Source organism: Oncorhynchus keta, chromosome 28, assembly GCF_023373465.1.
Source record: "Oncorhynchus keta strain PuntledgeMale-10-30-2019 chromosome 28, Oket_V2, whole genome shotgun sequence".
In the NCBI taxonomy this organism is placed as follows: domain Eukaryota; kingdom Metazoa; phylum Chordata; class Actinopteri; order Salmoniformes; family Salmonidae; genus Oncorhynchus; species Oncorhynchus keta.
This window is the reverse complement of record NC_068448.1, coordinates 11354971-11380184: the sequence shown is the minus strand read 5'-3', so window position 1 is coordinate 11380184 and position 25214 is coordinate 11354971. Positions and strand designations below refer to the sequence as shown.

General features: G+C 42.3%; 1 protein-coding gene across 1 annotated transcript; it reads right to left on the bottom strand.

The window, feature by feature from the left end:
- Positions 1-9598: 9598 nt before the first annotated feature.
- Positions 9599-23406, bottom strand: LOC118374261 (cytochrome P450 2K1-like). The gene is made up of 8 exons (XM_052484786.1): positions 23112-23406; positions 19978-20140; positions 18028-18177; positions 17774-17934; positions 17470-17649; positions 17211-17352; positions 14727-15053; positions 9599-11201 (listed from the first exon to the last, which is right to left on the bottom strand). The coding sequence occupies exons 1-8, from the start codon at positions 23316-23318 to the stop codon at positions 11014-11016; spliced, it is 1518 nt and encodes a 505-aa protein (XP_052340746.1). The 5' UTR covers positions 23319-23406; the 3' UTR covers positions 9599-11013.
- Positions 23407-25214: the final 1808 nt, after the last annotated feature.

The following is a 25214-nucleotide window of genomic DNA, read 5'->3' as shown; positions in this document are numbered from 1 at the left end:
TTCTGACTGTGTTGACGTTTATTGAGGATTCTCTGAAATGTTCAAGGCAAATGTGTGAATATACAGGTAACTGTATAATAAAGAACATGCCAACATAAAGTGTATTTATAGGAGTTGAGCCACCACGAGCCACCAGAACAGTCCTAGATTTGACGTGTTCTAAGTGTCTGGAACTCTACTGGAAAGATTCGACACCATTCTTTCATGACAAATTCCATTGTCTAATGTTTGTTGATGGTGGTGGAAAATGCTGTCTCAGGCGCCTCTCGAGATTCTCCCATAAGTGACTGAGACACACACGCACGTCCGCACACACGGACACGTACACGTACGCACACACACTACTACACAAACACACCCTTTAAACCCCCTATGCTTCTTTGAGACTCCTCTTAAAAAGTCAGAGAGCTCTTCTTCTAGCCATGCTAGCCCAAATAATGGGCAACTGGGCATTTTTATACAATACCCAAGCATGATGGGATGTACACTGAATAAAAAATATAAATGCAACATACAACCATTTCTAAGATTTACTGAGTTACAGTTTATAAGGAAATCAGTGAATTGAAATAAATGCATTAGGCCCTAATCTATAGATTTCACATACCTGAGACAGATATGCATCTGTTGGTCACAGATACCTTTAAGAAAAGTAGGGTGTGGATCAGAAAACCAGTCAGTATCTGGTGTGACCACCATTTGCCTCATGCAGCATGATACATCTCCTTCACATAGAGTTGATCAGGCTGTTGATTGTGGCCTGTAGAATGTTGTCCCACTCCTCTTGAATGGCTATGCGAAGTTGCTGGATATTGGCGGGAACTGGAACACACTGTTGTACACATTGATCCAGAGCATCCCAAACATGCTCAATGGGTAACATGTCTGGTAAGTATGCAGACCATGGAAGAACTAGGACATTTTCAGCTTCCAGTAATTATGTACAGATCCTTGCGATATGGGGCCATGCATTATTGTAAGGGTTTTCCTCTGGTGAAAGAGAGGTGGACCAAAATGCAGCGTGGTGGTTATTCATGTTTAATTTATAAAGACACTATACATGAATAAACTAACAAAAACAATAAACGTGCGAAAACCTAAACAGCCCTATCTGGTGCAAACACAGACAGGAACAATCACCCACAAAACCCAACACAAAACAGGCTACCTAAATATGGTTCCCAATCAGAGACAATGACTAACAAATGCCTCTGATTGAGAACCATATCAGGCCAAACATAGAAATAGACAAACCAGACACACAACATAGAATGCCCACCCAGCTCACGTCCTGACCAACACTAAAACAAGGTAAACACATACGAACGATGGTCAGAACGTGACAATTATCATGCTGAAACATGAGGAGATGGCTGTGTGATCAAGACCTTTAAACAGGTCAATATTCACAAGGCCACGGGGCCAGACAGATTACCAGGATGCACGGAACAACTGGCATTTTCAACCTCTCCCTGACTGAGTCTGTAATATCTACATGTTTCAAGCAGACCACAATAGTCCCTGTGCCCAAGGAAGCAAAGGCAACCTGCCTAAATGACTACTGCCCTGTAGCACTCACATCGGTAGCCATGAAGTGTTTTGAAAGGCTGGTCATGACTTACATCAGCATCATCATCTCGGAAACCCTAGACCCACTCCAATTCGTATACCGCCCCAACAGATCCACAGATGACGCAATCTCAATTGCACTCCATACTGCTCTTTCCCACCTGGACGAAAGGAAAACCTATGTGAGAATGCTATTCATTGACTACAGCTCAGTATTCAACACCATAGTGCCCACAAAGCTCATCACTAAGCTAATGATCCTGGGAGTAAACACCTCCCAAAGACACCAAGACAGTCGTGACAAGGTCACGACAACACCTTTTCCCCCTCCAGAGACTGAAAAGATTTGGCATGTGTTCTATAGCTGCACCACCGAAAGCATCCTGACCGGTTGCTTCTACCCCCAATCCATAAGACTGCTGAACAATTAATCAAATGGCCACTCAGACTATTTACAACATTGACATCAGCAAACCGCTCACCCACAAAACGCCATCTGCCCGGTACAGTTGAAATTGGGATTAATGTGTGAAGACCACACTTCTCCAGTGTACCAGTGGCCATCGAAGGTGACCATTTGCCCACTGAAGACGGTTACGACGCAGAACTGCAGTCAGGTCAAGACCCTGGTGAAATTGATGAACACACAGATGAACTTCCCATCTGACAGTTTGTGCAGAAATTCTTTGGTTGTGCAAACCCACAGTTTCATCAGCTGTCGGGGTGGCTGGTCTCAGACCATCCCGCAGGTGATGAAGATGGATGTGGAGGTCCTGGGCTGCCGTGGTTACAGGTGGTCTGCGGTTGTGAGGCTGGTTGGACATACTGCCAAATTCTCTAAAATGGCATTGGAGGCGGCTTATGGTAGCCTAGTGGTTAGAGTGTTGGACTAGTAACCGGAAGGTTGCAAGTTCAAACCCCTGAGCTGACAAGGTACAAATCTGTCATTCTGCCCCTGTGTGCAATGTTTGATGTTGAGAAATAAGCTTTTTCTGCAAATTGAACATTTCTGAGATATTTTACTTCAGCTCATGAAACATGGGACCAACACTTCACATGTTGCGTTTATATTTTTGTTCAGTATAAATCACTTAATTAACTGAGGAATCACACCTGTGTGGAAGCAGCTGCTTTCAACATACTTTTTACCCTTCATTTACGCAAGGTTTTTTTGGCAGTTACCTGTAGATCAAATTCACCATCTGACTGTTTTAAAGTTTTGGAGTATATAGTGGAGCTGGTAATCCTTATCCTGATGACAATGTTGGACAGGGACAGTGTATGCCTGTGCCACTCCAACAGGAAGTGAGTCACCAAGGAAGAAGTCAAGGCCATGGAGAAGTGCGGCAATAGGAAGAAAGCCTCATAAATGCTCACTCTGTCACATCAGTTTGCACTTCAATGTGTGGTCGTTTCTTTCACCTCCTCCCAATCAATATTGGCAATTACACACAAGAAGAGCTATGTTTTAAGGGAATAAAGGTTTGTACCAGATTGACATTCCATTAGAATGATAAACAGGTAGATTATCATAACCAAAGCGTAAATTACAAAAAGATGGAAGCAGAGGAATTGTAGTTACAGTTAAAACTCGTTTTCCAACCACTCCACAAATGTCTTGTTAACAATCTACAGTTTTGGCAAGTCGGTTAGGACATCTACTTTGTGCATGACACAAGTCATTTTTCCAACAATTGTTTACAGACAGATTATTTCACTTATAATTCACTGTATCACAATTCCAGTGGGTCAGAAGTTTACATTCACTAAATTGAAAATGATGTCATGGCTTTAGAAGCATCTGATAGGCTAATTGACATCATTTGAGTCAATTGGAGGTGGACCTGCAGATGTATTTCAAGGCCTACCTTCAAACTAAGTGCCTCTTTGCTTGACATCATGGGTAAATCAAAAGAAATCAGCCAAGGCAGCATCATGTTGTGGGGGTGCTTTGCTGCAGGAGGGACTGGTGCACATCACAAAATATATGGCATCACGAGGCAGGAAAATTATGTGGATATATTGAAGCAACATTTCAAAACATCAGTCAGGAAGTTAAAGCTTGGTGGGTCTTCCAAATGGACAATGACCCCAAGCATACTTCCAAAGTTGTGGCAAATGGCCTTAAGGACAACGAAGTCAAGGTATTGGAGTGGCCAACACAAAGGCCTGACCTCAATCCTATAGAAAATTTGTGGGCAGAACTGAAAAAGCGTGTGCGAGCAAGGAGGTCTTCAATTCTGACTCAGTTACACCAGCTCTGTCAGGAGGAATGGGCCAAAATTCACCCAACTCATTGTGGGAAGCTTGTGGAAGGCTACCCGAAAAGTTTGACCCAAATTAAACAATTTAAAGACAATGCTACCAAATACGAATTGAGAGTATGTAAACTTCTGACCCACTGGGAATGTGATGAAAGAAATAAAATCTGAAATAAATCATTCTCTCTGACATTTTACATTCTTATAATAAAGTTGTGATCCTGACTGACCTAAGACAGGGATTTTTTACGAGTATTACATGTCAGGAATTGTGAATGTATTTAAATGTATTTGACTAAGGTGTATGTAAACTTCTGACTTCAAATGTACATCCATGGGAAAAAACACTATGTTTGCCTCACATTCCAGCATGATCTGATGACAAAAACACCAACCTGATGTTGATGTGACCACAGCAGGTGGCTTAGCGGTTGTGGGGTGGGTTGGTCTGGGTTAAGGGGTGTCTGGTGGTGAGAGGTGGGTGGGTCTGGGGTAAGGGGTGTCTGGTGGTGAGAGGTGGGTGGGTCTGGGGTAAGGGGTGGGTTTGTCTGGGATGAGGGGTTAGTTTGTCTGGGATGAGGGGTGGGTTTGTCTGGGATGAGGGGTGAGTTTGTCTGGGATGAGGGGTGAGTTTGTCTGGGATGAGGGGTGGGTTGGTCTGGGGATGAGGGGTGAGTTTGTCTGGGATGAGGGGTGGGTTTGTCTGCCATGAGGGGTGGGTTGGTTTGGGGTGAAGGGTGGGTTTGTCTTGTATGAGAGGTGGGTTGGTCAGGGGTGAGGCATGCCAGAGGACCCTGGTTTTGGAGTGCCGTAGAGGTAGGTAACTCTGGTCCTGGAGTGCCGTAGAGGTAGGTAACCCTGGTCTGGTCCGTGGTAGGTAACCCTGGTCCTGGAGTGCTGTAGAGGTAGGTAACTCTGGTCCTGGAGTGCCGTAGAGGTAGGTAACTCTGGCCCTGGAGTGCCTGGAGTGCCCTGTCCTGGAGTGCCGTAGGGTAGGTAACTCTGGTCCTGGAGTGCCGTAGAGGTAGGTAACCGTGCCTGGAGAGCTGTAGGGTAGGTAACTCTGGTCCTGGAGTGCCGTAGAGGTAGGTAACTCTGGTCCTGGAGTGCCGTAGAGGTAGGTAACTCTGGTCCTGGAGTGCCGTAGAGGTAGGTAACTCTGGTCCTGGAGTGCCGTAGAGGTAGGTAACTCTGGTCCTGGTGCCAGTGCCTGGTCCTGGAGTGCCGGTAACCCTGGTCCTGGAGTGCCGTAAGGTAGGTAACTCTGGTCCTGGAGTGCCGTAGAGGTAGGTAACTCTGGTCCTGGAGTGCCGTAGAGGTAGGTAACTCTGGTCCTGGAGTGCCGTAGAGGTAGGTAACTCTGGTCCTGGAGTGCCGTAGAGGTAGGTAACTCTGGTCCTGGAGTGCCGTAGAGGTAGGTAACTCTGGTCCTGGAGTGCCGTAGAGGTAGGTAACTCTGGTCCTGGTCCTGGAGTGCCCTGGTCCTGGAGTGCCGTAGAGGTAGGTAACTCTGGTCCTGGAGTGCCGTGGAGTAACCCTGGTCCTGGAGTGCCGTAGAGGTAGGTAACTCTGGTCCTGGTGCCTGGTCCTGGAGGAGGTGCCCTGGTCCTGGAGTGCCGTAGAGGTAGGTAACCCTGGTCCTGGTCCTGGAGTGCCGTAGTGCCGTAGAGGTAGGTAACCCTGGTCCTGGAGTGCCGTAGAGGTAGGTAACCTGGTCCTGGAGTGCCGTAGAGGTAGGTAACTCTGGTCCTGGTGCCGTAGTGCCCCTGGTCCTGGAGTGCCGTAGAGGTGCCGTAGAGGTAGGTAACCCTGGTCCTGGAGTGCCGTAGAGGTAGGTAACTCTGGTCCTGGAGTGCCGTAGGTAGGTAACTCTGGTCCTGGAGGTAACCCTGGTCCTGGAGTGCCGTAGAGGTAGGTAACTCTGGTCCTGGAGTGCCGTAGAGGTAGGTAACCCTGGTCCTGGAGTGCCGTAGAGGTAGGTAACCTGGTCCTGGAGTGCCGTAGAGGTAGGTAACTCTGGTCCTAACCCCCTGGTCCTGGAGTGCCGTAGAGGTAGGTAACCCTGGTCCTGGAGTGGAGTGGTAACCTGGTCCTGGAGTGCCGTAGAGGTAGGTAACTCTGGTCCTGGAGTGCCGTAGAGGTAGGTAACTCTGGTCCTGGAGTGCCGTAGAGGTAGGTAACTCTGGTCCTGGAGTGCCGTAGAGGTAGGTAACTCTGGTCCTGGAGTGCCGTAGAGGTAGGTAACTCTGGTCCTGGAGTGCCGTAGAGGTAGGTAACTCTGGTCCTGGAGTGCCGTAGAGGTAGGTAACTCTGGTCCTGGAGTGCCGTAGAGGTAGGTAACTCTGGTCCTGGAGTGCCGTACCCTGGTCCTGGAGTGCCGTAGAGGTAGGTAACCTGGTCCTGGAGTGCCGTAGAGGTAGGTAACCCTGGTCCTGGAGTGCCGTAGAGGTAACTCTGGTCCTGGAACCCTGGTCCTGGAGTGCCGGAGTGCCGAGGGTAGGTAACCCTGGTCCTGGAGTGCCCCTGGTCCTGAGGTAGGTAACCCTGGTCCTGGGTAGTGGTCCTGGAGTGCCGTAGAGGTAGGTAACCCTGGTCCTGGAGTGCCGTAGAGGTAGGTAACTCTGGTCCTGGAGTGCCGTAGAGGTAGGTAACCCTGGTCCTGGAGTGCCGTAGAGGTAGGTAACTCTGGTCCTGGAGTGCCGTAGAGGTAGGTAACCCTGGTCCTGGAGTGCCGTAGAGGTAGGTAACTCTGGTCCTGGAGTGCCGTAGAGGTAGGTAACCCTGGTCCTGGAGTGCCGTAGAGGTAGGTAACTCTGGTCCTGGAGTGCCGTAGAGGTAGGTAACCCTGGTCCTGGAGTGCCGTAGAGGTAGGCAACCCTGGTCCTGGAGTGCCGTAGAGGTAGGCAACCCTGGTCCTGGAGTGCTGTAGAGGTAGGCAACCCTGGTCCTGGAGTGCCGTAGAGGTAGGCAACCCTGGTCCTGGAGTGCCGCAGGCACTTCATGTTTTTGATTTAAATCGACCTGGAAGATAAGGTGTGCTGAACTGAACTGGTCAATTAGCTCAGTTGTTCAAGTGTGGTGCCTAGCTAGAACAAGTGTGGCCAAGTGTGGTGCCTAGCTGTACCTGTGGCACTCCAGGAACAGTACAATTACAGTACAATTATTGTAATAAGTTAAACTCAGCACTATGACTTCCTGACAGTTAAACTGTTTCACATAGCACCCATTTCTTAAATGTGACTAAACACCCTCAGAATCCATGACCATTGATTCGTTTCCCTCAACAACATAACCCAGTCTCTCCTCAACAAAGTCCTGACTTCACTCCCAGACAGCTTGTCTGTGTAATTAAACATAATGACTCGAGACATTCTCATTGAGAATGACCTATGCAGGCTGCCTCTGTCACCAAGTCATAATGATTTACCTACAGTGTGGGTGTAATGTGTGTGCTGTGTGTGTGTATTTGTCTATTTGTGTGGTTTGTGTGTGCTGTGTGTGTACAAGAGAGAGAGACAGACAGACAGACAGACAGACAGACAGACAGACAGACAGACAGACAGACAGACAGACAGACAGAGAAAGTTTGACAGAAAGAATGAAAGACAGACAGAAAGAAAGACAGACAAAGAAAGATATAAAGAGAGATAAAGCCAGACAGACAGAAAGAAAGACAGAGTGAACGAGAAAGACGGAGAGAAAGAGAAAGACAGTAGGGAAAGACAGACAGACAGAAAGACAGAGAAGTAGAGAAAGAAAGACTGAGAGGAAGACAGAAAGACAGAGAAGTAGAGAAAGACAGTAGGGAAAGACAGACAGAAAGAAAGACCGAGAGGAAGACAGAAAGACCAATAATTCCCATAATGGAAATAGTCTCTATGTTGAACCATAGTATGCCATGAGGAGGACAGCCAAAGGAAAAGAGCCAAAGCGACATTTGAATGCCTAATACAGTACATTACAGTACATCTTCTGCTTTTTGTGAGTAAAACTGTGCCAAATCATTCAAATGTAGTCATCATTGTCCATTTGACAGGATCAATAATTTTGAACAATTGTTTATCACACCAGCATGTTATTGTTGCATAAAGACCTCATGTCTCTTGTGTCTGGTCTGTAATAAGTCCATGTCGTGGCCTAGTAAGTGTCAGCGGCAGAATGGTCTACCAGCACAACCCAGAGCTAGTGTCGGCACCTCTATGCCTCTGTCTGCACAATGTAGCCCTTTCCTGCTGTCGAATGACCAACGTGGCCTCATGGTTGGAATGTTATTCATATTTGTCATCATTTCATAAAAACACATTTAAAATATTTTGAAAATCTGGGGTTTCTATGTCAAACAGTTTTGTTATATATATATATATATATATATATATATATATATATATATATATATATATATCAGTGTTCTGTGATGTATAAAAAGTGTAATATTGGGATGCAAACTCTAAATGTAATACATTACAACTCCATATCTGACATGGTACAGGTGTCTTATTTTTTTTAAAGCCATAACCATGTGTGTGAGGTGTATACTTTTATTGCAAAGTAGATTTGTTTAAGACTACCAAGGAACACTCGGAGTGACCATGTGACCCTGATTTAGCCCACTGCAGTAAAAGGATATAGCCAGCAAGAACTGTCATTATCACTTTAGAGATGGACAATCTACTGTACAGCTTCGCATTGATATTTTCCTAATGAAATAAGTGTCATATATTTATTTTCTTCCTCCACCTATTTAAATGCTGTACTTGCATTCAGTTCCCGTATATTGTGTTCAATATAGAGTAAGTTTATTCAGATAGTGATCTTATCTGTTCTGGTGTTCACACCCAAAGGCTCTGTTCCATTATTAATGCTCACTCAATAATGAGATTGCTATTGAATGGTTGTTGCAAATACATAAGGGGAATTTAAATATTTAATGTATATATATGCTTGTAAATTCAAAGTTATTATTATTTTTCCATTAAAAGTTCCCTCTGACATAGCCCTGGGGTTCAGCTTCCATACCTAATACTGTCATCTAACATAACCTCTAGCTCAGGGGTGGGCAAACGTTATGGGTCGAGGGCTACATCGGGAATTTGAAATTCAACAGAGGGACGTATTTTTGGGGGGACCAATTGTTTGTTAAAATCAATTTGTGGGGGCATCCTGAGTGGTGCAGCGGTCTAAGGTACTGCATTGCATTGCTTGAGGCGTCGCTACAGACCCAGGTTCGATCCCAGGCTGTGTCACAGCTGGCCGTGACTGGGAGACCCATAAGGCGGCTCACAATTGTCCCAGCGTCGTCCGGGTTAGGAGAGGGTTTGGCAGGCAGAGATTTCCTTGTCTCATCGCGCTCTAGCGACTCCTGTGGCGGGCTGGGTGCATGCACGCTGACACGTTGCTGGGTGTACTGTGTTTCCTCCGATACATTGGTGCGCCTGGCTTCCGGGTTAAGCGGGCATTGTGTCAAAAAACAGTGGGGCTTGGCTGGGATGTGTTTCAGAGGACGCATGGCTCACCAATTGGATACCACAAATTTGGGGAGAACTTTGTCCCCCCTGCTCAAGAATGACGTGCAACCTATTCTGTCTTCCCTTTGAAGAACACTTTTTGGTTCCAGGTAGAACCCCCATTTTGGGTTCCATGTAAAACTCTTTCCATAAGGGATCTACCTGAAATTGGAAAGGGTTCTCCTATGGGGACAGCCCGAAGAACCCTTTTGGCACCCTTTTTTCTAAGATTGGATAACATTTGAAATAAAGAAGATTTTCATGTATTTATTTATTTGACATTTTTATTGGATTTATTTTCCTCCAGGTAAATGTACAGCATCAGCAATGGATTCGGTACTTTTAATAACATACAGCTATTACACACACGTATATATATGTAGCCTAGTGGTTAGAGCGTTGGACTAGAAACCGTTAGGTTGCGAGTTCAAACCCCCGAGCTGACAAGGTACAAATCTGTCGTTCTGCCCCTGAACAGGCAGTTAACCCACTGTTCCCAGGCCGTCATTGAAAATAAGAATATGTTCTTAACTGACTTAACTGGCCTGGTTAAATAAAGGTAAAATTAAAAAAAATATATATAATATAATATAATACAGTTATCCTTGAATAAGGGGAAAGTGAAGGATGGGGGAACGTGTAAGTATTTAAACTGCTAACATATATCTCACATGAGAATGATGAGTGTAGGGTGGCTCATAGTGATGACCGGAATGGGACAACTGGAACGACACCAAACACCTGGTTTCCCATGTTTGGATGTGATTGACACTGTTTCAGCCACCCCACCCCAGACCGTCCCTGATTGAAGTGACAAGTGACACTACTGATACATAAACAATCATATACATCTACATAGTTACCTATTTTCATATCTTTAGAAAAGCTTTCAAAAAGTGCCAATGTGTCTACCTTTCCTTAATTAGCACTTAGTATTTGTCATTCAATAAATTAATGACAGCACTAAAAAGTAAAAGAATATTAAACATTTGCATAATTTCCCCCGATTGTAAAACAAAATTGAAATGTCTGAGTTTCTTTGGTCAGAAGGACCTGTGGAAAAACACTGAGCTATAGGTCATACAGTTGTCCTGTAAAAAAAAGTGCCAAGTGTTGACTGTACAACTGGCAGTATAGAGGGCACTAGATTAGAGTTTACACTTTTTATACATTTAGATGACAATTTTAGGCCATATTTTGGGGACTTTCAGATTACAAATGTGACTGTTCTTAGGACTGTATTCTTGAATTCTTGAATTACAAACCAAGAATATTTTCCCTGGAGTGGTGGGTAAGGATATGACTTCTATGGACCTCAGTGGGGTACACTTCCTGCGGACATTGACATTTTACTGAGGACCCCACCTAGGGTATCCCTAAAAGGTTGTTTGAGTGTTTGTCTCTAGATTAACATTGATGGTTTTAAACAAATGCCCCTCAGACATCATAAAGGTGTCAGCATATAGGACAGCAAAACCCCTCCGAATGGTTTTACAAAAGCTGCTTCAGTTCATTTTGGTCCAATCAACTTTAAACCTCAGATCCCTGCATCCAGGTATATATTCATATCATTCATGTCCATGGGCAGTGACTAAATAGTTTTTCAGCATATTCCTGCAGTATGTTTGTCTAAAGTTGAGAGTTTAGTGTGTAATATACACTGGACCCAGACTTTCATCTCAGACCCTGCTCACAGCACACAACTGGTGAGGTGAAGGACTGAGGGTGAACCCCAGGGATGGTGTGAGGTCCAGATCCTCCTCTCTTACCCCGGGAGGAGGAGAGAAACAAAAGTGCTGCAGGAGGGAGGTGAAGAAAAGGAAGAGCTCCATCCTGGCCAGACTCTCTCCTAGACACACCCTACGACCTGGAAGAGGAAGATGAGGAAGACAGCATGAGGACAATAGAAAAGGAAGAGCTCCATCCTGGCCAGACTCTCTCCTAGACACACCCTACGACCTGGAAGAGGAAGATGAGGAAGACAGCATGAGGACCATAGAAAAGGAAGAGCTCCATCCTGGCCAGACTCTCTCCTAGACACACCCTACGACCTGGAAGAGGAAGATGAGGAAGACAGAATGAGGACCATAGAAAAGGAAGAGCTCCATCCTGGCCAGACTCTCTCCTGGACACACCCTACGACCTAAAAGAGGAAGATGAGGAAGACAGCATGAGGACAATAGAAAAGGAAGAGCTCCATCCTGGCCAGACTCTCTCCTGGACACACCCTACGACCTGGAAGAGGAAGATGAGGAAGACAGCATGAGGACAATAGAAAAGGAAGAGCTCCATCCTGGCCAGACAATGGATGTGTGACTGTAGGTTCCTATAATTGACAAATATCAATATTCCCACTGGGTAAAGACATCAATTCAATGTCTATTCCACAGTGCTTCAACGTCATTTCCATCCCCTCAACGTTCTTTGAGCCAAAGCAATGAGCATATCAGATTTAGTTAATTGAGCAACATAGAAGGACATCAGATTTAGTTAATTCAGCACCATAGAAGGATATCAGAATTAGTTAATTGACCACCATAGAATTATATCAGAATTAGTTAATTGACCACCATAGAAGGATATCAGAATTAGTTAATTGACCACCATAGAAGGATATCAGAATTAGTTAATTGACCAACATAGAAGGATATCAAAATGTGTTAATTTACCAACATAGAATGATATATTTAGTTAATTGACCACCATAGAAGGATATCAGAATTAGTTAATTGACCAACATAGAAGGATATCAAAATGTGTTAATTTACCAACATAGAATGATATATTTAGTTAATTGACCACCATAGAATTATATCAGAATTAGTTAATTGACCAACATAGAAGGATATCAAAATGTGTTAATTTACCAACATAGAATGATATATTTAGTTAATTGACCACCATAGAAGGATATCAGAATTAGTTAATTGACCAACATAGAATTATATCAGAATTAGTTAATTGACCAACATAGAAGGATATATTTAGTTAATTGACCACCATAGAATTATATCAGAATTAGTTAATTGACCAACATAGAAGGATATCAAAATGTGTTAATTTACCAACATAGAATGATATATTTAGTTAATTGACCACCATAGAAGGATATCAGAATTAGTTAATTGACCAACATAGAATTATATCAGAATTAGTTAACTGACCAACATAGATCTATATCAAAATGTGTTCATTTACCAACATAGAATGATATCAGATTTAGTTCATTGACCACCATAGAAGGATATCAGAATTAGTTAATTGACCACCATAGAATGATGTCAGAATTAGTTAATTGACCACCATAGAATTATATCAGAATTAGTTAATTGACCAACATAGAATTATATCAAAATTAGTTAATTGACCAACATAGAATTATATCAGAATTAGTTAATTGACCAACATAGAAGGATGTCAGAATTAGTTAATTGACCACCATAGAAGGATGTCAGAATTAGTTAATTGACCACCATAGAAGGATGTCAGAATTAGTTAATTGACCACCATAGAAGGATGTCAGAATTAGTTAATTGACCACCATAGAATGATGTCAGAATTAGTTAATTGACCACCATAGAATGATGTCAGAATTAGTTAATTGACCACCATAGAATTATATCAGAATTAGTTAATTGACCACCATAGAAGGATATCAGAATTAGTTAATTGACCACCATAGAATGATGTCAGAATTAGTTAATTGACCACCATAGAATGATGTCAGAATTAGTTAATTGACCACCATAGAATTATATCAGAATTAGTTAATTGACCACCATAGAATGATGTCAGAATTAGTTAATTGACCACCATAGAATGATGTCAGAATTAGTTAATTGACCACCATAGAATTATATCAGAATTAGTTAATTGACCAACATAGAATGATATATTTAGTTAATTGACCACCATAGAATTATATCAGAATTAGTTAATTGACCAACATAGAAGGATATCAAAATGTGTTAATTTACCAACATAGAATGATATATTTAGTTAATTGACCACCATAGAAGGATATCAGAATTAGTTAATTGACCAACATAGAATTATATCAGAATTAGTTAACTGACCAACATAGATCTATATCAAAATGTGTTCATTTACCAACATAGAATGATATCAGATTTAGTTCATTGACCACCATAGAAGGATATCAGAATTAGTTAATTGACCACCATAGAATGATGTCAGAATTAGTTAATTGACCACCATAGAATTATATCAGAATTAGTTAATTGACCAACATAGAATTATATCAAAATTATTTAATTGACCAACATAGAATTATATCAGAATTAGTTAATTGACCACCATAGAAGGATATCAGAATTAGTTAATTGACCAACATAGAAGGATGTCAGAATTAGTTAATTGACCACCATAGAAGGATGTCAGAATGAGTTAATTGACCACCATAGAAGGATGTCAGAATTAGTTAATTGACCACCATAGAAGGATGTCAGAATTAGTTAATTGACCACCATAGAATGATGTCAGAATTAGTTAATTGACCACCATAGAATGATGTCAGAATTAGTTAATTGACCACCATAGAATTATATCAGAATTAGTTAATTGACCACCATAGAAGGATATCAGAATTAGTTAATTGACCACCATAGAATGATGTCAGAATTCGTTAATTGACCACCATAGAATTATATCAGAATTAGTTAATTGACCACCATAGAAGGATGTCAGAATTAGTTAATTGACCACCATAGAAGGATGTCAGAATTAGTTAATTGACCACCATAGAAGGATGTCAGAATTAGTTAATTGACCACCATAGAATGATGTCAGAATTAGTTAATTGACCACCATAGAATGATGTCAGAATTAGTTAATTGACCACCATAGAATTATATCAGAATTAGTTAATTGACCACCATAGAAGGATATCAGAATTAGTTAATTGACCACCATAGAATGATGTCAGAATTCGTTAATTGACCACCATAGAATTATATCAGAATTAGTTAATTGACCACCATAGAAGGATATCAGAATTAGTTAATTGACCACCATAGAATGATGTCAGAATTAGTTAATTGACCACCATAGAATTATATCAGAATTAGTTAATTGACCACCATAGAAGGATATCAGAATTAGTTAATTGACCACCATAGAATGATGTCAGAATTCGTTAATTGACCACCATAGAAGGATATCAGAATTAGTTAATTGACCATCATAGAAGGATATCAGAATTAGTTAATTGACCACCATAGAAGGATATCAGAATTAGTTAATTGACCACCATAGAAGGATGTCAGAATTAGTTAATTGACCACCATAGAAGGATGTCAGAATTAGTTAATTGACCACCATAGAAGGATGTCAGAATGATAGTGTTAATAAGGAAACACACAGTGGGACTCACCTGCAGAGAAGGGCATGAAGGCATCCTTCTTAACGAATCGACCTTCCTCATCCAGAAAGTGGCCGGGGTTAAAGGTGTGAGGGCTCTTCCATTCGCTCTCATCTCGCAGGACAGACGTCAGCAGAGGTAACACATCAGTCCCCTTTTTGATGAAGTATCCCTGGAAGGTGATATCTTGGCTGGTGGTGTGAGGGATGGACATGGGTACAATGTTGGCCAGTCTTTGGGTCTCATGGATCACTGCATCAGTGTAGGGCAGGTTCTTCCTGTCCTCTACCAAGACCTGACGACTTCCTATGACTCTGCTTATCTCCTCTTGGACCCGGTCTGGAATAAAAAGGAAGAGGAGGGATAAAGTTACTATAAAATCTGAATGATCTTCAGTCTGTATCTGTTAATTCACTTGGATTCAATTCAAAGACCTGTGGTTCAGGTGGGACATTTGCCAATGTTTATAGCGAGTAAAACCGTAATTGTCTTACATAACTGCAATCATACACTTTCTGTACAAAGGTCCTTCAAATCAGAATTACCTTTATTTGCCAAGTACATTTACAGATACTCATAACTTTAATATGATGCTGCTAGTGACAGACAACATTTAGAGAGAGAATACAGATAGAGGAGTTTGCACACATTATGCAAGTGATCTATAAGAGATTGAGTTGTGGATATACGGTTATTTCAGAAAGTATTCAGACCCCCTAACTTTTTCCACATTTTGTTACATTACATCCTTATTCTAAAATGTATTAAATAAAAACATTTCCTCGATGTCTTCAATCTACACACAATACCCCATAATGACAAAGTGAAAACAGGTTTATAGATTTTTTTGTAAATGTATTAAAAAACAAACAGGAATACCTCATTTACATAAGTAATCAGACCCTTTACTATGAGACTTGCAATTGAGCTCAGGTGCATCCTGTTTCACCCTTGAAATGCTATGGTAAATTCAATTAATTGGACATCATTTGGAAAGGCACACACTTGTATATATAAGGTTCCACAGTTGACAGTGCATGTCAGAGCAAAAACCAAGCCATGAGGTTAAAGGAATTGTCAGGGAGGTGAACAAGAACTGATGGTCACTCTGACAGAGCTCCAGAGTACCTCTGTGTAGATGGGAGAACGTTCCAGAAGGACAACCATATCTGCAACACTCCACCAATTCGGTCTTTATGGTAGAGTGGCCAGACGGAAGCCACTCTTCGGTAAAAGGCACATGACAGCCTGCTTGGAGATTGCCAAAAATGCACCTAAAGGACTCTAAGACTGTCACGCCCTGGTCGAAGTGTGTATGTTGTTCTTCATTTATTTGGTCAGGCCAGGGGGTGACATGGGTTATTGTGGTGTGTTTTTGTCATGGGGTTTTTGTGGGGTGTCTAGCATAGTCTATGGCTGCCTGAGGCGGTTCTCAATCAGAGTCAGGTGATTATCGTTGTCTCTGATTGGGAACCATATTTAGGCAGCCATATTCTTTGAGTTGTCGTGGGTGATTGTTCCTATCTCTGTGTTAGTTATCACCAGATAGGCTGTATAGGTTTTCACGTTCCGTTTGTTGTTTTTCTATTGTTCGTGTTTTTTTTCTTTATTAAAGATGTATCGAACTAACCACGCTGCATTTTGGTTCGACTCTCCTTCAACGGAAGAAAGCCGTTACACAGACCTTGAGAAACAAGATTCTCTGGTCTGATGAAACCAATATATCTTTGACCTGAATGCGAAGTGTCACGTCTGGAGGAAAACAGACACCTCTCATCACCTGGCCACAACCATCCCTACAGTGAAGCATGGTGGTGGCAGCGCCATGCTGTGGGGATGTTTTTGAGTGGCAGGTTAATTAGTCAGGATCGAGGCAAAGATGAATGGAGCAAAGTACAGAGAGATCCTTGATGAAAACCTGCTCCAGGGTGCTCAGGACCTCAGACTGGGGGCGAAGGTTCACCTTCCAACAAGACAACAGCCCAAAGCAGACAGCCAAGACAATGCAGATGTGGCTTCGCGACAAGTCTCTGAAAGTCCTTGATTGGCCCAGCCAGAGCCCGCACTTGAGGCCGATAGAACATCTCTAGAGAGACCTGAAAATAGCTGTGCACCGACGCTCCCCATCCAACCTGACAGAGCTTGAGAGGATCTGCAGAGAAGAATGGAAGAAACTCCCAAAATACAGGTGTGCCAAGCTTGTAGCATCATGTCCAAGAAGACTCAAGACTGTAGCCGCTGCCAAAGGTGCTTCAACAAAGTACAGAGCATAGTCTGTGATATTTCAGTTTTTTGTAAAAATTTCTAAAAACCTGTTTTTGCTTTGTGATTATGGGGTATTGTGTGTAGATTGATGAGAAATAAAAACAATTGAATCAATTTTATAATAAGGCTGTAACGTAACAGAATGTGGAAAAAGTGAAGGAGTCTGAATACTTTCCAAATGCACTGTATGAGGTGTGTTTGTCAGGTGAGTGTGTGAGTATCAACCCTTACCCTGTATATCGGGGTACTTGGCCATGAGCAGCAGACCCCAGCGCAGGGTTGTCCCCGTGGTGTCGGTACCAGCAGCAAACAGGTTGGCCACAGTCTGTATGAGATTCTCAGTGTGGTAATGAGAGTTCATGTTGCCTGATTCCTTTTAATACATAAACAAACATGTTTCAGTAAACAAGAGCAGTTATTTCTAAATCATCTCCCCCTGGACCCCCTAGTTATTCACTGACATGCTTATAACTGTAATAACGCTTTATACCTCCAGGGTCTGTTTTCGGACAAGGAACGAGTCCACAAAGCCTCTACACATCTGCGGGTTAAGAGTCTCCTTCAGCCCCCTCACCAGCTCCTTCATCTCCCCCTTGTTGTCGGCAATATTTTTCAAGATAAGAGTCTTGTTCTTCAGCAAGGGGCCCAACCATGGGAACATGTTGTACAACTTTAAATAAAAAGCAAAGCAAAAATTAGCTTCTATTTTGTCTGTATATATTATACTTGGACTAATTTAATCTAGTGTGTCTGTCATTGTTCTCAAAGTAAACATGATTAGCACGGTATCGTACCTGTATTGAAATAGATCCTCCGAGTCGGATGGACTCATTGGCTTGATCCACCGAGCGTCGGAACCGTGGATCAGAGTAGTCAAACCTGCTGCCGTACACAATGCTGCAGATGATGTTGGAGACAGCGTAATTCATTGCCTGGGTTGTGTCAAATGCTTTACCTGTGACAAAGAGCAAAAGACAGAACCGAAATGAGAAAAACTGAGAAAAGATTAAGACTTATTTTGATTGTGTTATTGATATAAGAACTTTACCCTTGTGTTCTTCAAACACTTCAATCAAGTAGTGAACTTCCTCGATGATCTTCTCCTCGCTCGCTTTCTTGCCCATTCCAAAGTCCCTAAGGTTTGTCAGGGCAAAGCGTCTCATCTCTTTCCACGAATCTCCATTTGCAAATACAATACCTATTAAAGAGTACAGTAGAACAATATTGTTCTGATGTAGTAGTTGAGTGAAATTCTTAAAGGAATACAAAATCAATTTTAAGAAGCACAGATTAATGGAAGTAGGAGGTTTCAAACTAAATCTGTTTTTTTCTTCATATTTTTATGAAGTCAGGAGAAAATATTTATAAGACATTTGGGGTTGTTAGAGTCGGTTGAACACAGAAGAGCATCATGTACAGAACCAGTCAAAAGGTTGGACACACCTACTCATTCAACGGCTTTTCTTTATTTGTACTATTTTCTACATTCTAGAATAATAGTGAAGACATCAAAACTGTGAAATAGCACATATGGAATCATGTAGTAACCAAAAAAGCGTGAAACAAATCAAAATACATTTTATATTTGAGAGTCTTCAAAGTAGCCACCCTTTGCCTTGCTGACAGCTTTGCACACTCTTGGCATTCTCTCAACCAGCTTCATGAGGTAGTCACCTGGAATGCAATTCAATTAACAAGTGTGCCTTGTTAAAAGTTCATTTGTAGAATTTCTTTCCTTCTTAATAAGTTTGAGCCAATCAGTTGTGTTGTGACATGGTATGGGTGGTATACAGAAGACAGCCTTATTTGGTGAAATACCAAGTCCTTATTATGGCAGGAACAGCTCAAATAAGCAAGGAGAAATGACAGTCAATACGAAAAATTTCTTCAAGTGCAGTCGCAAAAACCATCAAGTGCTATGATGAGACTGTCTCTCATAAGCACCACCACAGGAAAGTAAGACCTAGAGTTACCGCTGTTGCAGAGGTACCAGCCGCAGAAATTGCAGACCAAATAAATGCTCCACAGAGTTTATGTAACAGACACATCTAAATAGCAACTGTTCAGAGGAGACTGCCTGAATCAGCCCTTCGTGGTTGATTTGCCGAAAATAAACCACTACTAAAGGACACCAATAATAAGAAAAAACTTGCTTGGGCCAAGAAACACGAGCAATGGACATTAAACCAGTAGAAATCATTTCTTTGATCTGATTCCAGATTTGAGATGTTTGGTTCCAGGTGAATGGATGATTTTCCGCATGTGTGGTTCCCACCGTGAAGCATGGAGGAGGAGGTGTGAGTGTGTGTGGGTGCTTTGCTCTCGACACTGTCAGTGATTTATTTAGAATTCAAGGCACACTTAACCAGCATGGCTACCACAGCATTCTGCAGCGATATGCCATCATTTCTCTGGTTTAAGCTTAGCGGGACTATCATTTGTTTTTCAACAGGACAATGACAAAACCCACTTCCAGGCTGTGTAAGGGCTATTTGACCAAGAAGGAGAGTGATGGAGTGCCGCATCAAATGGCCTCCACAGTCACCCGACCTCAACTCAATTGAGATGGTTTGGGATGAGTTGGACCGAAGAGTGAAGGAAAAGCAGCCAACAATTGCTCAACATATGTGGGAACTCCTTCAAGACTGTTGGAAAAGCATTCCAGGTGAAGCTGGTTGAGAGAATGCAAAGAATATGCAAAGCTGTCATCAAGGAAAAGTGTGGATACATTGAATAATCTCTTATATAAAATATTATATATATATAATATCTTTTTTTGGTTACTACATGATTCCGTATGTGTTATTTCATAGTTTTGATGTCTTCACTATTATTCTACAATGTAGAACATAGTAAAAGAAATGAAGGAAAACCGTTGAAAGACTGGTACTGTATAATGTTGTTGGTTTTTACAGTATGGCACCAAGCATGCCTGCTTAACTGTCCATTGTCAAGGTTTGCAACGTAGTAGGCCTGAGAATCAGTTATCTGACATTACCGTGTCCTTTGTTTAATTCACTAAACAAATGATTGATGCCCCTGTCCCCAAACTCCTCTGCATGGTTGACCAGTGCTTGCTTGACTGTCTTGTATCCTGCGAGAACGACCACTTTTCTGGGTCCAATGTGAACTGTGAACACCGAGCCATATTTCTTGGACAGCTGTAGAACATAAAATAAGCCAAAAGACCAGGTTTAGACAGATCAAATCCTTTCCATTCAAATAAAAATGCCTCGTAAAATGTGAGCCTATGAACTTCTGAGGTCAGTGTATGACAAACAAGATTATTGTGTAAATACCCAGCTAGCACATAATGTTCTGAGAACCATAGAGCTTGGTGAGAGCGTGGTTGTCATATGGTTCTTTTTAAAACAACCTTCCACATATGTCTGGCAATGGTGCTGTATAGTTCCTTGGCTTTGGAGCACTCTAAGCCCATTTAAGAAATGAGTTCCATGTTGGTAGTGTTCTAGGACCATTCTCAAACTGGTTTAACATTGGGAATGTTCTCAAATAGTTTAGAGAACATTAAAGGAATAACGTTCTTCATGGGAATTTCAGTACACACCTGATCTTAATGAGTGCTTGTTTCCTTTGAAATGGGTTTTGTTTGAATACGCTACAATTAACAGATTTGTATGATTTTTAAAAACATGTCATGCTAGCTCCATCCTGGTGATGCTGTGAACTAATTCCATTGATAGAGAGCAGAGGGTTACAGGTTTGAATCTCACTGATGCTGTCACAATAAACAATAAATGTGTTTCATTATTAATGCCTTATGAAATGAAATTCCATGTGTCCTGTCTGTTCTCAAAAAGTTCAAGAAAGCAAAGCAGTGTTATGAAAAGTCTTGAAACTTTCAGCTAAATGTATATTAAAAACACTAAAAATAACCAACATTTTCTTCAAAATGAACACTTCTGTTCTCAGAACATTTAAACCTGTGTTGTCTTAAGGGTACAAAATGGCCTGCCATTATGTTTAACAACAGAGAAAACTCCCTGATTTATATTTTTTCAACTTGAAATGTGATGACTTTTCCTAAAGTGATCCCAACATTAGAAAAATGTAAACATTGCTTTTGTTAATATTTCCATGAAAGCTGTATACCACCTGGGTACAAAGATTGTCTTAGGATCATTTTTGACCCGGCACATATAAAATCATTTACACACCACAAAACCAACAAAGACAAACACAATGACAAATTGAGATGATGTGTGCTACTGATTGAACTCAGCCAGCAGATCCTGAAGAGGAAGATCGCCATGGTTGGCACAGTTAGAAAGAACAAGCCTAAGCTCCACCCTGCACTCCTCACAACAAGGGGGAGAGAGGCCTTCTACAAGCCTAAGCTCCACCCTGCACTCCTCACAACAAGGGGGAGAGAGGCCTTCTACAAGCCTAAGCTCCACCCTGCACTCCTCACAACAAGGGGGAGAGAGGCCTTCTACAAGCCTAAGCTCCACCCTGCACTCCTCACAACAAGGGGGAGAGAGGCCTCCACAAGCCTAAGCTCCACCCTGCACTCTACAAGCCTAAGCTCCACCCTGCACTCCTCACAACAAGGGGAGAGAGGCCTTCTGCACAAACCTAAGCTCCACCCTGCACTCCTCACAACAAGGGGGAGAGAGGCCTTCTGCAAGCCTAAGCTCCACCCTGCACTCCTCACAACAAGGGGGAGAGAGGCCTTCTACAAGCCTAAGCTCCACCCTGCACTCCTCACAACAAGGGGGAGAGAGGCCTTCTACAAGCCTAAGCTCCACCCTGCACTCCTCACAACAAGGGGAGAGAGGCCTTCTACAAGCCTAAGCTCCACCCTGCACTCCTCACAACAAGGGGGAGAGAGGCCTTCTACAAGCCTAAGCTCCACCCTGCACTCCTCACAACAAGGGGGAGAGAGGCCTTCTACAAGCCTGAGCTCCACCCTGCACTCCTCACAACAAGGGGGAGAGAGGCCTTCTCATCAAAGTTTCCCTTCACCCCCACCACCACTCTACTTTCTTACCTCCCAAAGAGGAACAAGAATGTGGTCCTCCTGAGCACAATGCACAAAACTGCTGAGATCAGTGATCGGGAGTAGAAGAAGCCAGCCATCATCCTGGACTACAACCACAACAAAGGAGGTGTGGACAACCTGGACAAGGTGATTGGAACTTACAGCTGCAGGAGGATGACTGCCCGCTGGCCCCTGGTCATCTTTCATAACATCATTGATGTGTCCTCATACAATGCCTTTGTGATATGGAACAAAATCAACCCTACCTGGATGCCTGATAAGCAGAACAAGAGCCGGGTGCTCCTGGAGCAGTTGGAGTTGATTGATTTATGTTCCTCATGTACAGTATTTGTTTTGTATCTATTATATTATTTTGTTATTTTTTATTGTTGTTGTTTATACACCTTGTGGGTGGGGGCAATGGTTAAACAAATGGGAGAATACTAGTATTTTGTAGTTGAACTCCTCATTGTACAGAATATAAGAATATATCACTATGTTTCCAAAACAGTTCAAGACTGTTGTTTCCCTTCAATAAAATGCATTCAAATGTACTTTCTGCACATTCCTGCTACTTTCTTAGACTATACAAGTTATATCTCTTGCTAAACAAAATAAGTTAACACCTATGCAGTACCTTTAGCAAATAATAATAATAATAATAATAAAGCTCTACTTTAGTAAAGAAAACAATGATGACAGGTGTGTTGCAATACAAATGAGTGGTGTCCACTGATCAGTCTTTCTGCATTGTGAAGAGGAAGAACCCAGATGTTCACAAAGTTTATGATGAATGACAGATTGTTTCTTCATGCAAAATAGATTTGGGGTTTAAAATTCAATTGATCTGCTTTATTTTAGGGGTTTAGTGAAGACGGTACCTTTTTTACCTTTAGGATAAGGGGAGTATACAGAATGTTAAGACTACACAAGGGTTAAAAACAACATTTTTACCGGTCAGGAAATGTATGGCTTCATTCCCACAAATAATGTGAAACAACAAACATACTTTCCCACAACTTCCAATAAACCAAATGTGTTAGCTGGGTACTGTGATTCAATATCTTGAAAGGAGGTACTTGAAAATGAATAGTTCAAGCAAGCAAGCCTTTGACTTATTAATATCTCACCTCACAGAGGGTCTGGTAGGGCCTTTTGAGATCCAGCTGGAGCATGTTACCAATCAGGGGCAGCGGCCTGGGTCCTGGAGGCTCCTTCCCATGTTCCTCAGAGCTGGAACTAGAGGAGAGGAGGTAGAGGACGAGCAGAAACAGCACAGCCCCCAGCAGTGTCACCGTGCTTGGAGCCTGGAGGAGAAGACCTTCCATAAGAGACATCTTCGATCGGAGCTCTTACACCTTACCCTGGGCTAAAAAGAGAGACCTCTTGTACACAACACAACAGTCACTCAACAGAGCTACCTGCCTACGGAGCTCTTCTTATGTAGAGGACAGGACCGCCTTGGGGGAGGAGCTAGGCATCTTGAGAAACAGAAGAATAGTAGCGCCAAGCCTGCACAACACATTCCTTGCAGATCATTGACTAAATTATATCATGGTCTGATCATCATTTAATTTTTTTAATTTTTTTTTTTTTAATTAAGGTCACTATGCCTGTCCTCATCCTGAGAAATGTTCCTCTTTATTACACCCTCATCAAAACACTGAATAGAACTGAAGACAAGGAGATAAAGAATTAGGAACAACCTGTTGGGGGGATTAGGCAATAGCTCTGTGTGTTTGCTTCGTCTGTAACAAGGTGCCTCCTACACCACTCTATGTGAATGCCAATGAGTATAGAAAGCTCTGAGCCAAACTACACATAGTAGAGGCAGACCACAGTTTCCAAGCAAATATTTTATTAAGGCGGTGCTGAGTGTTTTATTAAGGTGGGGCTGAGTGTTTTATTAAGGTGGTACTGAGTGTGGTTTACCATAAATAATTCAGTTTCACCAGTTCAGTTAAATCATTTCCCATTCAATTAATTAATAGTGATCTGTTGATGAGATTTAAAACAAAGTCAGCAAAGACCCAACACAGGAACAGGGAGATAATCTGAATGATCTTTAGCCTGGTATCGTTTCAATGACCTGTGCTTCGGATTGGCCTCTTGCCAATGTTTACAGTTGGCAACACCTGTAACTGTGTTTTGTGTCACTGTACAAAAGGTCTTGGACAGTTTTATGCAGTGTAAAGTTCACTACATAAAGGCTTCGTGTTTCTATTGGTCCTTCCCCACGTACTGGCCAATACCCTATAAAGTTTGAATTCCTGCAAAAAGCATTGAACTGCACATTTTACATTTAAACCAATGAGTCAGTGGTTTGTTCTCTTCAACTGACATACGTTTCCTCTCTTGTGTTGTAACGCAAGACAAAACACTGTAAAAATGTATAGTTCATTGCTATATGCAGGAATTCATACTTATATGTATGTATGTGTAAATGTTATATGAGCACATTATCACAATTGATAGTTGTGTTACATCCGGCGCCGACAGGGATGACCGCCTCGCTTTGCGTTCTTAGGAAACTATGCAGTATTTCGTTTTTTTAATGTATTATTTCATACACTGTTACCCCAGGACATCTAGAGTCTTATTACATACAGCCAAGAGAAACTATTGGATATAAGTGCAATGTCAACTTACCAACATTATGACCAGGAATACGACTTTCCCGAAGCGGATCCTCTGTTTGGTCCACCACCCAGGACAGTGGATCAGATCCCAGCAGGCGACCCAAAACAATGGCACCGCAGAAGGGACACATCGCCCACCGCTCCCAAGTATACTACTCGCCAATGTCCAGTCTCTTGACAACAAGGTATACAAAATCCGAGCAAGGGTTGCCTTCCAGAGAAATATCAGTGATTGCAACATTCTCTGCTCCACGGAAACATGGCTCACTCGGGATATGTTATCGGTACAGTCGGTACAGCCACCTGGTACAGTCCGTACAGCCACCTGGTATCTTCACACATCGCGCCGACAGAAACAAACATCTCTCTGGTAAGAAGAAGGGCTGGGGTGTTTGCCTTATGATTAACGAGTCGTGGTGTGATCATAACAGCATACAGGAACTCAAGTCCTTTTGTTCACCTAACCTAGAATTCCTTACAATCAAATGCCTACCGCATTATCTACCAAGAGAATTCTCTTCGATTAGTCGTGTATATCTCTCCAAATCAGACACTTCGACGGCCCTGAAAGAACTTCATTGGACTCTATGTAAA

Coding starts and splice junctions, on each gene's coding strand:
- LOC118374261 (XM_052484786.1), bottom strand. CDS start 23,318: ATGTCTCTTATGGAAGGTCTTCTCCTCCAGGCTCCAAGCACGGTGACA. Junction 20,141..23,111: donor CCTACCAGACCCTCTGTGAG/GTGAGATATTAA, acceptor TATGTTCTACAG/CTGTCCAAGAAATATGGCTC. Junction 18,178..19,977: donor TGAATTAAACAAAGGACACG/GTAATGTCAGAT, acceptor ACTCTTTAATAG/GTATTGTATTTGCAAATGGA.